This window comes from Sorex fumeus, unplaced genomic scaffold, assembly GCF_029834395.1.
Source record: "Sorex fumeus unplaced genomic scaffold, SorFum_2.1 ptg000098l, whole genome shotgun sequence".
Lineage (NCBI taxonomy): Eukaryota > Metazoa > Chordata > Mammalia > Eulipotyphla > Soricidae > Sorex > Sorex fumeus.
Genome location: NW_026606155.1, coordinates 86,775,289 through 86,789,399, shown reverse-complemented (window position 1 = coordinate 86,789,399; position 14,111 = coordinate 86,775,289). Strand labels below are relative to the sequence as shown.

The 14,111-nt window shown below is 53.2% G+C and overlaps 2 protein-coding genes across 7 annotated transcripts in view; one reads left to right on the top strand and one right to left on the bottom strand.

The window, feature by feature from the left end:
* Positions 1–561: 561 nt before the first annotated feature.
* On the top strand, positions 562–11,656 carry CDAN1 (codanin 1). Of its 6 annotated transcripts, none has more exons than XM_056134269.1 (28): positions 562–710; positions 892–1,370; positions 1,546–1,749; positions 1,945–2,114; positions 2,241–2,354; positions 2,436–2,514; positions 2,916–3,036; positions 3,196–3,305; positions 3,958–4,047; positions 4,603–4,678; positions 5,173–5,378; positions 5,654–5,774; positions 5,863–6,009; positions 6,113–6,279; positions 6,696–6,783; positions 7,007–7,096; positions 7,276–7,330; positions 7,539–7,672; positions 7,744–7,847; positions 8,024–8,182; positions 8,411–8,474; positions 8,666–8,744; positions 8,920–9,068; positions 10,072–10,179; positions 10,273–10,336; positions 10,448–10,629; positions 10,772–10,879; positions 11,101–11,656. In XM_056134269.1, the coding sequence occupies exons 1-28, from the start codon at positions 621–623 to the stop codon at positions 11,224–11,226; spliced, it is 3,684 nt and encodes a 1,227-aa protein (XP_055990244.1). In that variant the 5' UTR covers positions 562–620; the 3' UTR covers positions 11,227–11,656. The 6 variants fall into 6 exon arrangements, 4 of the variants coding, with proteins under 4 accessions (XP_055990244.1, XP_055990242.1, XP_055990243.1 ...); XM_056134267.1 differs by having other exon boundaries at positions 6,935–7,096; XM_056134268.1 differs by having other exon boundaries at positions 1,543–1,749.
* An 868-nt stretch (positions 11,657–12,524) lies between these two features.
* STARD9 (StAR related lipid transfer domain containing 9) overlaps positions 12,525–14,111 on the bottom strand; it is a 112,085-nt gene continuing 110,498 nt past the window's right edge. Inside the window, exons 31-33 of the mRNA XM_056133972.1 lie at positions 13,952–14,031; positions 13,714–13,872; positions 12,525–13,524 (exon numbers count right to left, since the gene is read on the bottom strand). Of these exons, the coding sequence (XP_055989947.1) occupies positions 13,423–13,524; positions 13,714–13,872; positions 13,952–14,031 (341 nt within the window). The 3' untranslated portion in view covers positions 12,525–13,422. The remainder of the gene's footprint in view (positions 13,525–13,713; positions 13,873–13,951; positions 14,032–14,111) is intronic.

Sequence of the window (14,111 nt, the reverse complement as noted above, 5' to 3'; positions counted from 1 at the left end):
ACTCCAGGAGTGATCCCTTAGTTCAGAGCCAGGAATCGGCCCCGAGCATCGTTGGGTGTACTTCCCCGCCCGAAACACCGCAAACTCCCTGCATAAGCGGTCGGACAAGTGTGGGAAAGCCTGAGGGGACTAAAACTCTGAAAGACGAGCACAAAAGACATGAGATTGATTTTATAGTTAGTTTCTTTAGGGTTGAGACTTGGCTCTAGAAAGCAAGACAAGCTCGTGAAGGGAAACAATGTACAAATCAAGTGCCCGCAGGTAGCTCGCTTCGCAGACCGGATCCCGCGTTACCGTCCGGTCGCTCTCCCGAGGTCTCCAGACGCCGACCCCGCTCACTCCCCGACTTCCGGGCGGCCGGCCGGCCGAGACCTCGCCGAAGGCTGTGAGGGCACACTGGGGCTGCTCTCCGCTGACCACCGGACCGCTAGCCCTACATATTTCAGGAACTTGGACGCAAAGCCGAAGCCGCGCCTCAGCCCGGAAGCCCCGCCCCATCTCGCCCCGCCCCGCCCTCAGCCCCGCCCCCAACGGTCGCTCTAGGGGGCCGGCCCCGCCCCTCCCAGGCCGCCGGGTGCGCGCCGGCGCCTGCGCAGTGACCTCCGAGCGCCGCGACGGGAATGGCGGCCGTTTTGGAGTCGCTGCTGCGAGAGGAGGTCTCGGTCGCAGCCGCCGTGCGCTGGATCGCGCGCAGCTTCCAGAGTTCTGAGGTAACAGCGCCGACACGCCCCCAGGCCTGGCCCCGATTTTCTTCCCGCTGGAGTTGGGCCCCTCCAGGCTCCTTCCTGGCGGGCGTTCGACTCCCAGCCCGGGTCGAGTGCGCTCCAACTCGGGGCCGCAGCCCGCCTCGGCGCACCCCGCTGACTCTCACCCTCCGGCCTCCTCCCGCAGGATGACCCGGCAGAGGCGGCCGCCCTCCGCTCGCTCCAGCCGCTGCGGAAGGAATTCGTGCCGTTCCTGCTGAACTTCCTGAGGGAACAGAGCGGCCGCGTCCTTCCGCAGGGCCCCCCAACCCCGGCCAAGGCCCCGGGCTCCTCGGCAGCGCTGCCCGGGAGGCCGGGGGGCCCGGCGCGGGGCGGCCGCGGGGCGCGCAGCCAGCTGTTCCCGCCGATGGAGCCCGCGAGCTCTGCCGAAGCGCCTCTGGCCCGCCGCGGGGGCAGGAGGCGGGGCCCGGGGCCGGCCCGCGAGCGTGGAGGCCGCGGCCCCGGGGGCCCGGAGGAGGGAGCCGGCGCGGAGAGCCTGCCCTGGACCGGGGCCCGGAGGCCGAGGGGCCCGGGCAGCCCCGTCAGCCCCGCGCACCGCGATCCGCCCAACCTCAGCAACCTGGAGGAGTTCCCTCCCGTAGGCTCGGTACCCCCCGGCTCGGCAGGGTGAGAGTCGGCTCGCGCTCAAGAGATTGGGGGCTGGGGGAGGCGCGGCCCTGCCAGAGGAGGCCGTGGGGCCTGGCGCGCGGCGGGGCAGGGCTAGGGGTGGGCGGTGGGGGGGCTGGCGGGGGCGACGCTCCAAGGTAGGAATTTGAGAACAGCCCGTGGCCACTCTCAGCAGGACGAAGCCATCCCGCAGGATCAACCCAACACCGGTGAGCCAAGAGCGGTCTCTCTCCAAACCCAAGACATGCTTCACCTCACCCCCCATCAACTGTGTCCCCAGTTCCCAACCCTCAGTCCTGGACACTAGCCCTTGGGGCCATGGCCTCCCCCCAGGGTGCAGAAGTCTGCAAGAGGAGCGGGAGATGCTCAGGAAAGAGCGGTATGGCCTTCCGCTCTCAGCGGCGTCAGCTTCCACCCTGTGGGGAATCTGCAGGGCTGTTCCCTGAGATTGATTTGCTCCCCGGGAATCCTGGGCCTCTGCCTTGGGCTGCCTGTTGCCTTCTTGGAGGAACCTGAGGTCGGCTCTGGGGGGAACAGCTGGCAGGGTGCTCATAACCTCTCTCTGTTCCCATAGCTCTAAGCAGTTGCAGCAGTCACCTACCCCCACCTGTCCCACTTCAGAGTTGGGGTCTCCTCTCCCCAACCGGACAGGAAACCTTACAGCTGAACCCGCTGACCCTGCGAGAGTATCTTCCCGCCAGCGCCTGCAGCTGGTAGCCCTGGTCTACTCTAAGTGCATAACAGGTAAGAACCAGAGTGTTGTAGTTGGAGACACCTGTGGTGCCAAAGACTCAGGGAACTGCTGAGGCTTAGAGAGTAGCGTCTTTTGAGTTGTGCCCTGCTGACCCTGAGGAATCTTTTCCTATCCAGAGAACCTGGTACCAAACCTCTTCTTGGAGCTTTTCTTCATCCTTCAGCTGCTTACTGCCCGGAGGATGGTGGGCACCAAGGACAGTGAGCCTGAGCCGAGTCTAGGAGCCTCCGGTCAGTGAGCATGGCTTCCTGGAAGGGGTTGTCTGGAAACGGACTTGACTGAGACTGACAGCTCTTTTCTGTCCCTTCTAGAGTCCCTGGAAAGCCCACTGTTCCAGAATGTCCATGACTGTGTCTTCTTTGCAGTGCAGGTTTTGGAGCATCAGTTTCAGTGAGTTTTCCCAGCGGGGATCTGGGTCTTGTTCTCATTGTGCACTTGCTTTCTAGCCACTTGTGATGAGATGCTTGCTTGCATTTAATGCTAGTTCAGTGGATGTGGACTTTTTTCCCACCTGTCACCTTTAGTTTTGTTTCAAGATATTTTAGCCACTGAAAGAGTTAAAATTGCCCCAAATGGTCTTGATAGCTGACCTTATGGTTTCTGTCTAATGTTCCTGCCCTCTATGGCTCTGTGCTCCATACGTTCTCATTCCCCGACATCCCTTCTGCTACCACCACCTTTTCTGAGTCCTTACCTAACTCCACGCTACAGAGACTATGTGCAGACTGTGTGCATATACCAGCTTCCTGTTTGCAGTTTGCCACATGTCAGTCATGCTTTTGTCCTCGTAGAGTTCTTTCCTACTTGGATAAAGGGACCTTGAAGCTATTAGCTGAAAATGAGCGGCTGCTGTGTTTCTCTCCAGCACTGCAAGGCCGCCTTCGTGCTGCCTATGAGGGCAGTGTTGCTAAGGTAATGATGCGTTTTAACCCAGACCTGACCCTTCCCAGCCTCATAATTCAGGCAGCCCAGCCCAGCCCTCACTGCTCTAGTGCCATGTGGGCTAGCTGGAGGAATACGGGAATGAAGTTTTCATCGACCTTGATTCCTAATGTGACTGCCCTGTTTTAGGTCTCTCTGGCAGTGCCACCTTCTGCTCAGGCTGTCTCCTTCCAGCCAGAAACTGACAACCGTGCCAACTTTTCCAGTGACCGAGCCTTTCATACTTTTAAAAAACAGAGGTGAGAAGGGATGGTAACTTTTGTGGAGGGGATGAAGTAGTGTTTTCTTAGGTAGGGAGCCGATGTTTTCTTTTTTTTTTTTTTTAATGGATTTTTGGGTCACACCAGACGTTGCTCAGGGATTACTCCTGGCTCTGTGCTCAGGCATTACTCCTGGCAGTGCTTGGGGGACCATATGGGATGACAGGGATCGAACCTGGGTTAGCCACATGCAAGGCAAGTGCCCTACCTGCTGTCCTATCACTCTGGCCCCAGCAGCCAATGTTTTCATTAAAAATTGAAATTTGGCAGTAACTTAGTGCCATCAGGGCTTTCTTGCCGACCATCAAAAGTAACTTAACTTCATTCTACTTCATACCTGTCAACTCAAACCACTTGATCAACTTTAGTCAACTTCTCGTAGATAAATGACTTTAGTCTCTGAGTTCTCAAGGAAGAGCAAGCCTGATCTATTTTCACTGCCCTCAGAAGTATACAGTGTGTGCTGTGCTGCTGCTGGGTGCACACTTGTCACTTCACTAGAGGTTTTAGAGGGTGGAAGGACTAGACTGTGGAGAGTCTTGAGCTCAGCTCTACGTCAGGCATCATGCTGTCACCGCTGGAAATAAGACCTGCTGTGCCTCAGTGGATCAGACATTCTTTTTTGTCATAGAGATGTGTTTTATGAGGTGCTGCGAGAATGGGAAGATCGCCATGAGGAACCTGGCTGGGATTTTGAGAAGGGTTTGGGCAGCAGGATCAGGTGGGTGCTTCCACACGTTTCCTTGTCTCTCTTGCTTAAAGCTCTGAGTAGCTTAATGGTACTAACTTTGGAGGATGGCTCCTCCCCACTTGTGTTAGTCAAAATTATTATTTTCTATTCTCATCATATGAGACTCATGCTCATTTTTCAGAAAAAAATTATTTAATTGCTTGAGTTTTGACCTAAGTCACAGGCTAGACTCAACATCCATTTTTCTCTGTCACCTAGTTTGGAAAATTTCAGTAATTTTGCATAACTTACATGACAGGAGTAGAAAAAGAATATCCTCTGGCTAAAGATTTGTCCCCAAAACCTTTCAGTTGGTCATGAGCTCACTGGCTCTCAGTGTAGAATGAAGATTTGAGAATGGACTTTTTTTTCTGTTAAGTATTCAAAGCACCCTAATGCTGAAGAAAGTGTCCCTTTGAACTGGTAGCTTTAACAGCAATCATCACAAATCTGGTAAAGGGCTGAAAGGCCCAAGGATTGATTTGTTATCTGAGATCTTACCCCAATCCTCCCTTCTCTCATTCCATTCCATATTTTTATCTTCAGAGCCATGATGGGTCAGCTCTCTGCAGCCTGCAGCCACAGCCATTTTGTTCGACTTTTCCAAAAACAGCTTCTCCAGGTAGGTAAGAGCCCCATTATTAGGAGGTTTAATCTATAAAGGTAGTAGATATTACAAGCAGCCAAGTTATAGCTGGCACTTTGGGACAGGACAGAAAGGCAGGCACGTCCTGGGGTTGGAGTTTGACCAAGAGCTCTGCTATCTGGTGTGTAGAAGAAGGAGATGTCTGAACCTTGGGCCACAGAGAAGCCAGCTCCCACTCCCATGTCCTGACACCCCTTCTTTCAATAGCCTCTCACTGCCAGGAAGAGCATAGACTTAGGGCTCAGGACAGTGTCAGTCAAATAATAGTTCTGTGATGTTAGACACATGTTGAACACAGTTTCTTTTTCTGTAAAACAGAAATATAAGCCCTGCCTTGAAAAATGTAGCTAAGGCACCTGATGAGTATGTGTTTCATAAATGCACATTTTTTCTTCGTTTGTCAGTCCCTCTAACCAGAAATATAAAGAAAACTACTGGCTTCATTTCTTTCCTCCTCCCCTCTGCTCCAGATGTGTCAGGGTCCAGATGGTACAGGGGGCCCTGTCTTGGGCGAGGCTCCCGATGTGCTAAATATGCTTGGCGCTGACAAGCTGGGGCGGTTGCGGCGTCTCCAGGAAAGACTTGTGGCTCCTCAGAGCAGTGGGGGGCCCTGCCCACCCCCTACCTTCCCAGGCTGCCAAGGCTTCTTCAAGGACTTCATCCTGAGTGCCAGCAGGTAAAGATTGCCTGTGTTTCTCAAGGAGGGAGGCAGAGATCAGAAAAGACTTGCTTCCTGGAACGGAAGTTGTACCCTCACTTGCCTGAAGTAGGACAGGGTTCTCTTTGGGCTCCTTCCAGCTCACACGTGCTGCCTCCATTTCCCTTCTCATTCTTCACTCGCGTAGGCAATCATCCTCCCTTGCCTCCCCTCTTCCCTGCTAAGCCTGTGTCTGGAGGCTTCTATTCCCTCCATTCCTACACTCCTTCCAGCGTCTTTCCCCACTTTGTTAGCTTCCAGTTTAATCAGCATCTCATGGATAGTCTAAGTTTGAAGATCCGGGAGCTCAACAGCCTCGCCTTACCTCAGCCTGAGCCTAGTGATGAAGACGGGGACTCAGACGTGGACTGGCAGGTCAGAAGGCAAAGTACAGTGATGGGAAGGGGTGTTTTCAGGAGACCTGACAGGCCAGAATCTCCATCCCTTGATCACCTCACTCTAGGGTGAACGAAGACAATTTGCTGTGGTGCTACTCAGCCTGAGACTTCTAGCTAAATTCCTGGGTTTTGTGGCATTCCTGCCCTACCGGGGGCCTGAACCACCCCCAACTCGGGAGCTCCAGGACTCTCTTCTGGCCCTCAGGAGCCAGGTGAATGGGGGCTCTGGTAAGGAGGGAACTGGGAGGAGCAGCACAGTGGACTGAGGACTTCCCTGCCCCCAGGAACGGCCCCCTGACTGAGCCTCCCTGCTAGGCGCCCCCTGCCCTGGATGTGCGGGCCCTGCTCCAGCAGGGGCTGCAAACCCGCCGGACAGTGCTCACAGTACCCTGGTTGGTGGAGTTCCTATCTCTGGCTGACCACATCGTGCCCTTGCTGGACTATTACCGCAGCATCTTCTGTCTCCTGCTCCACCTGCATCGGTGAGTAGAGATGGACAGAGCAAGATAATTGGGTCCAGGGAGCACCGCTCAGACTGTTACTTATGAAAGGGGTCGAATAGTCTGTGTTGCATTTCTGGTTCCGTGGTTTCAGCCTCCACCCCCACCCTGGAGAAGCAGGCCTGGGGCCACACAGAACATGTTTCAACCTTCTATTCTACCTGCTGTGAAGTAGGTAGAATAGAGAGGGACTGAAGAGAGCTCCATTCTAGAATCCCTGGAGAGTAGCCCCCAAGCACTGCCCAATTCTCCCTGCCCCCACCCCCCAGTTCCTCCCGTCAAAATTGTAGAGTCAGACATGGCACTGAGGAGTTTTTAGATCTCTTGTTAAGAACTGCTGTCCTAGTGATGATGCTCTACTCCACTTGCCATGTTCACTTCACTCTTCCTTCTGTTAGGAGCTTGGTCTTGTCGAAGGAAAGTGAAGGAGAGATGTGTTTCCTCAACAAGCTGCTGCTGCTTGCTGTCTTAGGCTGGCTCTTCCAGGTTGGTGGGGAGTCAGGGGCGGGGGGCGGCAGGTACTATGCCTCGAAATGGGGGAGAAGGACACTGAGTTTAAATTGAGTGGAAGGCATTCATCAGAGACCTGGGACTCACTGTGGTATGAGAGGAAGGTGATTTGGATGCCTACACCCAGGAGCCACAAGGCAGGAAAAATGCCAGGTGTGAGGTGCTGACACTCTGCCCTACCCTGCCCTCATCTCACCAGATCCCTACAGTTCCCGAGGACTTGTTCTTTCTGGAAGAGGGTCAGATGGACACCTTTGAAGTGGACACAGTAGCAGCAGAGCATGGCTTGGTATGTGTTGGGCTCCAGCCAGAGCCATGGCCGCCCTGTGTAGGTAAAGGAGATGGGATGGCTTGAAAGGACTAGAATGGATATTGAATGCTCTTCTGCCTGAATGTGTCCCCTGTCTGTGCACCTGGGAAAAAGGGAAGAAAGAGAAGTTGCCTTCCCAACCCATCTGTTCTCCACAGGATGGCATGCCCGTAGTGGATCAGCACCTGCTCTACACCTGCTGCCCCTACATTGGTGAGGACGGTGGTTCTCTCTCAGCCTTTGGCCTGTCCTGTCCTGATTACCCAGGAGGCACCTGTGCACCGCACACCCTAGTAATGTTTTGCTCTTAGGTTCCTCATGTGCCTCAGCCTTTTTCCTCCACAGATGCTAAACGTCCAGGCTGTTTGGGAGGGCATTTGGGGCTGCTGGGAAACTAAGCGATTGGGCTTCCCTGGTGCAGGAGAGCTTCGGAAACTGCTGGCTTCCTGGGTGTCTGGCAGCAGCGGGCGGAGTGGGGGCTTCATGAGGAAAATCACCCCTACCACCACCACTGGCCTGGGCACCCAGCCTCCCCTGAGCACCCAGGGGCTTCAGGTGAGTCGCAGGGGGAAGGTAGGTGCAGCCAGTGGAGGAGGGAAGGGAAACTCAACACTCCTCCTTCACAGGCCCAGCTCGCAGAAGCCTTTTTCCACAACCAGCCTCCCTCCCTGCGCAGGACCGTGGAGTTTGTGGCAGAGCGAATCGGCTCCAACTGTGTCAAACATATCAAGTGAGCAATGGAGCATGGGCTTGGGGTGTCAGTGTGTCTCCTTCCCATTCCCCCCTTTATCACCAACCAGTACAAGCGCTGGGAAGAAACGAGGAGGGTCGCACTCTGGCGCTTTGAAGAAAGTTCTGGATTTTCAGCCCCTCTGATTCCCTCCTACCTTGCCATCCCTGCTGCAGGGCCACACTGGTGGCAGATCTGGTGCACCAGGCCGAGTCGCTTCTTCAGGAACAGCTGGTGTCACAGGGACAGGAAGGGGGTGATCCAGCCCAACTGTTGGAGATTTTGTGTTCCCAGCTGTGCCCCCATGGGGCCCAGGCACTGACCCAAGGGCGGGAGTAAGAAACGCTGTATATCTGCAACCTTCATCCCTTTCCCTCCATTTCATGCCCTCTCCCCATGGGAACCAATGTGCATAAGCTGCAAGTGTAATGCTGGGGAGCCAGTGATTGGGTACCCCATTCTTCCCTGCATGACGGTGGGGCTGCCGGCTGACAGTGCTTCCCCTAGGCAGAGCCCATGATCCAGGCTAAGTATGAGGCAAACTCCCCTCCCGCTCTCTTAAGGTTCTGCCAGAAGAAGAGCCCTGGTGCCGTGCGGGCGCTGCTTCCCGAGGAGACCCCTGCCGCTGTATGTATTCGTGGAAGCGCCCAGAGTTAGTGGCCGTGGTGGTGGTGGGAGGGGTATACTGAGGGTCGGGTCCAGAGTGTGCCGTGTAGAATTGGGAGTTAAGTGCTGGGAACGGATCAGGTCCTGAGCTCTGGGGCATTTGCCATCGTCCTCCATCTGCCCTTGACCCAGCTAGTATTTCTGTATCACAGGTTCTGAGCAGCGCAGAGCACATTGCTGTGGGGCTTGCAACAGAGAAAGCCTGTGCTTGGTTGTCAGCCAATATCACAGGTGAGGAATCAGGGCAGGGGAGTGGAGGACCAGGTTTTTAGAAGTGGGCTGGCAGGAAATTGGAGACTATCTGGGGGAGATGAGCCAGAGTCAGTGGGGAACACTGAAAGCACGGCTGGCAGGTAGGCCATGCGAGGTGTGCTGACCCTTGTTCTGTCCCCCTTCTGACCCGTAGCACTGATCCGGAGAGAGGTGAAAGCTGCAGTGAATCGCACACTCCGAGCCCAGGGTCCAGAAGCAGCTGTCCAGGGGGAGCGGAGGGGCTGCTCCCGTGCCTGTGAGCACCGCGCTTCCCTCCCCTCCCACCTCATCTCCGAGATCAAAGTACACGGCTCCCTAACTCCCCACACCCCTGCTCCCTTCCTGCACTCCTCACTCATGTTGGCTCCAGTGCCCATGTGTAATGGCTTTCTGTGTTCAGCTTTGCTACTAAATGGGATTGTACAGGGAGAGCTGAATTTTGGGTTTTGATTTTTGGTTTTCCTTAATTGTCCTTCTCTGGCTTGGTACTTGAAAATTTCAGGGAATAGGAAATATTTGACTTGTTAGTCAAAATGAATGGGGCGCTGTAAGGAAAGAAGTGCTTATTTCTTTATGCTTCTTTGGATATGGAGAGTGAGAAACTGCTCGTAAATTCGGGGCCTGAGGTTAGGGAGACACTCAAAGGCTTGGCATCGCTGGGTGTAGCCTGTGTAGCCCCCACCCCCACCCCACGCAGCACTGAGGTGCCTTTACCTCACTAAAAAAGTGAAAACCAAAAAGTCGAGCTAGAATGTGTGGCAGAGCACATGCCTCACCTGTACAAGGTCCGGAGTTAATCCTAAGCACCAGAAACAAATAAATGAGTTGGGACAGACCGTATATCCCTGGCCTAGTGACTAATGAGGAAAGGCTTAAATTGAAGAGGGTAGAGGAGGGAGATGTAGGAACTAAGAGCCATTAGCATGTGGATTTCATGCAAGGAATTCCATGCAGAAGCTTTGGAGTATCAACAACTCCCAACTAGTTGCTGCTTTCTCTGAAGGCTACAAAGTAGGATGGACTTGGCAAGTACTGGGTCGGCTTTGTCCCAGAATAGGTGACAAGTTCACTAGCAGTATGTTGCTGCTCAGCTTCTCTGTTCCCTTTTGTCCATTTGGTTGTTTCTCCCAGCTGTCCGGTCATCCCTGAGCCCTAAGTCTGAGGTCCCAGGTACTTCATGCCAAGGGGCTCCATTTTCTGTTTTTCCCCTGCCGCTCTCCACTGGTCCCAGCCCCAGTTATCTCTGTGCTTTCTCTGCCCTAGCCTGGTGTGAAGTCTCACTCTGTTCCTGCCCTGCTCTATCCAGGATGTGCTTGCTTTGGCCACTGGGCCCCGGGACCCTGAGGAGGGAGTTTCTCCAGAGCACCTGGAGCAGCTCTTGGACCAGTTAGGCCAGATGCTCCAGTGCCGCCAGGTGAGATGTGGCCTCGTGCCCTTCATAGTGCCCACCCACAAGACTCACCAAAAGATGGGCTAATGTCCCCTTTCTCCCTGCTTTTTTCCCCAGTTTCTATGCCCACCAGCTGAGCAGCATCTGGCAAAATGCTCTGTGGAGCTAGCGTCCCTCCTTGGTATGGTTGGGGGCAGCAAGAGCAGCAGCTCAGCACTCTCATGCTTTTCCCGGGGTGGCCAGGTGCTTCTGCCTCCATTTCTTACCATTTGGCTTCCCTTTCCCTTTGTAGTTGCTGATCAGATTCCTATCCTGGGACCCCCACCACAGCACCGGCTGGAGCGTGGGCAGGCCCGAAAACTCCTGCATATGCTGCTTTCCTTGTGGAAGGACAATTTTCAGGTGCTGGTTCCACTTCAGCTACTGCTAAGCCCAAGAAACGTGGGGCTTCTGGCCCACACTCGGCCAAGGGAGGTAAGCAGCTGTGGGAGGCAGTGTTTCCCCCGGTCCCCCATACGAGGAGTTTGCTCCTTCGACACAGTTCCTCTTCCTTGGCCTGTGTCAGTCAGGGCCATGATGCTGTCCTTGTTTCACTCACTTTCTGCTTGTGATACAGTGGGACCTGCTGCTGTTTTTGCTCCGGGAGCTGGTAGAGAGGGGTCTGATGGGACAGGTGGAGATAGAAGCCTGCTTGGACAACCTCCGTGGGGCCCAGTGGCCTGAGGTAAGGATTTCTGGATATGGTAGTGATGGAACCTTACATTCTTAAGCTCTTGCTAATGCGGGGATCAAACTCAGATCTGCCACATCATGGGCAAGCACAGTGATAAGAAGTATAGATGGTTCCTAGTCTATTGGTAGGCACCCCGGGGAGCACTGTTACAGATCCACACACCCCCCAGAATTATATGTCTGTCTCTTCTCTCATCTTTTTGTTTATCCCAGGATTTCTCAGAAGAACTTGCCACTTTGTTCAACCTGTTTCTAGCTGAACCCCACATGCTAGAACCACAACTAAGAGCCTGTGAGCTGGTACAGCCAAATCGGGAGACTTTGCTGGCCCAAAGCTAGGACTTGGAAATGGCCCTAGCTTGGGCATCTCACCAGCCCCATTTGCCTGCCTCAAGTGCCCACCGCTGACCCTTGTGAGTCTGCAGTCTAGGCTGCAAGGGAGTCTTGCCTGGTTCAGAATTATGGTGGACAAGCCTAGGACTCCAGAGTCCTGCAACGGAAGAATTGGCAGTTATCACTTGGATACTAAGTGGAATGATGTGTTGGGCTTTGAGCCCTATTTGCTGCTATTCCAGCATTGAATAAAACAGTGGTTCAGGAAATCATGACAGAGACAACTTCTGCTTATCTGCTTGTAAGTAAAATATGAACCTTGGAAGTCTCCTGTCCTGACAGACTGGCTCTCCGGTGCAGGCAGCAGCCCAGCTCCACCCAGGAGCCACATGAGAACTTCAGAGCTTTTTAAAATAAACTCTTTTCTTTACCAGGGGCTTCATGTCTAATTATTTGACTGTGGAAGATGGAACTGTTGAACCTGTCTGATTCAAGTAGGCTCTGGGCTGTATCTTCCAAGAGAGTTATACTTACCCAGCTCAGTCAGAGCCTGCTTGAGTAGGTTGGGACAGTGTACAAACTTTCTAGTCCATGCTGCTTCATGCAGAACTCTAGCCTTTTGTTTGGGGCATGGAGAGGGACTTGGGAAAGTTCATGGTCAAACTAGTATTTCTCAGTGCATGCCTTTACCAACAGCAAACTGAGGAATCCTGGGAGAACCAGAATCTGCACCCATTAGGTGACTGGAGAGCTTGAAGTCCTTAGGGATGACGAACTGAGCATCCCACTTATAATTTAGCTCGCCTGTGTACAATGACCTAGAATTATGAACAAGTGACCTAAAGATTGCCTATACCAGCAGCCTACTAATAATAAAGCCCCAATCCAGGCACTGAATCAGAAACCAGAGAAGTCAGAACCACCGATCTGAACCAAAATCAACACTTGGAAGCAGCCCCACAGGTCTTGAGTGTTGGCTTCCTTATTACAGAGGTACAGCCATCCCGGACCACACAGTGTTCTCTGAACACCCATTCAAAGCACTTCCATGCAGCGGACTCTGGTTACTGACAGGAAACACCATTCTGGAATCCTCTTTAGATCATAACGTGAACACTAACATGACACACCTAGGCTACACCTCTACTTCATAAAAGTACACAAAAGACATTTTATTCTAAAAATAGATTTATATGGAAGAAATGGAAATATATCAACTTCAACAAAGTGTTAAATATGTTGTCGACCAAAAATGGAAAAAAATATAAAAGCAATATAAAAAAAACTTTCTATAATAAATAATCCAAGGTTAAGAAGGAAAATCCCTCATTTATAGAAAAATAAACCCTGAATCTCTGTAATGCTGTACAGAAATCTGGCTTTTGACTGCTTTCTCATCCCCACTGAGTTATCTTTTTCCATCAAAGGTTCTGGGCAGCCCAACCCACTACTTTCAGGTAACCATACAGAATACTAAAAGTTCAACTTTAAGTACAAGAAAACTGAAATCATTCTCTATCCCATCCTGGAATAGGTGGGGTACAACAGCAGCATGGAATTCCCGAGAGAATCTTTGCTGGTGAGGCCAAAGGCTGTCAGGCAAGGTAAGGAAGAGGATGCTCTTTCCCCTGACAACTCGGTCACCTATGAGTGCCCTTATCTTCATGGTCTCATTTGAAGTTCCTCTGGTCTGGTCAGGGTGCCCCTACCACCAGGTCCCCCCACTCTGACCAGCCTGTTTTGACAGTGGGGAGGAAGGAATTCAAAGTTAATAATGAAGCATTTTATAAAAATTCAAGAAAAACCCACTTTAACTCGATATTCTGGTTTGGTTATTTTCTGATACTCCATCCCACAGTGGAGCTGAGTATCAAGCAAAATCTTGTCCAATGGTTGCTTGTCTCCTGCCAGCCCCAGTGAGCCAGAGCACGATCCTCGTTTTGGAGCAACTTTCTGCTATAGGGTCCCAGAGGTGGGAAATAAAGGTGAGTTGAACCTCATTCATTTAGGATGGCCAGAAGCCCAGCCCTCTTGCTCTGCAGTGGTGCCAGCTGTGACACAGGATGGACACTGGGCTTTGCTGGCATTTTGGCCAGAGTGCTAACTGTCCACCGGGCCACACGGGTCGCTGGGGACTCTTGCATCAGTATGGAAGAGGAACTGCCCCAGTGGCTCTGGAGCACCATCATGACCAAGAGATGCTTAACTGCCCAGGAAGGAAGCCAGTTTGGCTATCACCAGTGGTTGCTGCTTGATGAATGAACTTAGGCGCTGAGGAGGGAAGCCAGGAGCACCGAGTTCTACCTGAAATAAAGCAGATTTGAGGATTTGAAGGTGCTTAAGTATCTTAGGGCACACCCCAGCCTGCCTTGAGGGTGCCTTAAAGTCAAGTTGGAGAATGCCCCCTTTTGCCCCACTGGAGAACCTCTGTCTTCTCTGTGACCAAAGAGGCCCCCTCATCTCCTTGTTGAAGCCAGCTCTATGATCGCTCACCTGGGCCAAGTAGATGACTCTGGTGATTTCCTTCCCGTTCATAGCCATAGGCTGCAGGATCCAAGCACTGGGCAGGATCTCCCCACGGATCATCTCTCTGCTGGGTCTTGGCATAGAGGGATCATATATAGACTGAACTGCCATTATAGACAGGTGTCCCTGGAGACAGAGATGTGGGTGAGCCCCGGCCCCGCCTTTCACCTCCTCCATGCCTGCACAGATGGGTTTCTGCACCCACCTCTTTGGCTTCCACACAGACACAGCAGAAATCCCGCGGCTGCTTCAAGGCACACACGGTGGTGTCACACACCAGGTACACTGCAGGGCCAGGAAGGGGGTCAGGAGACACAGACAAGCCCAGAAATCCTCCACCACCAACACCCAGTGGTCTGGCCGGA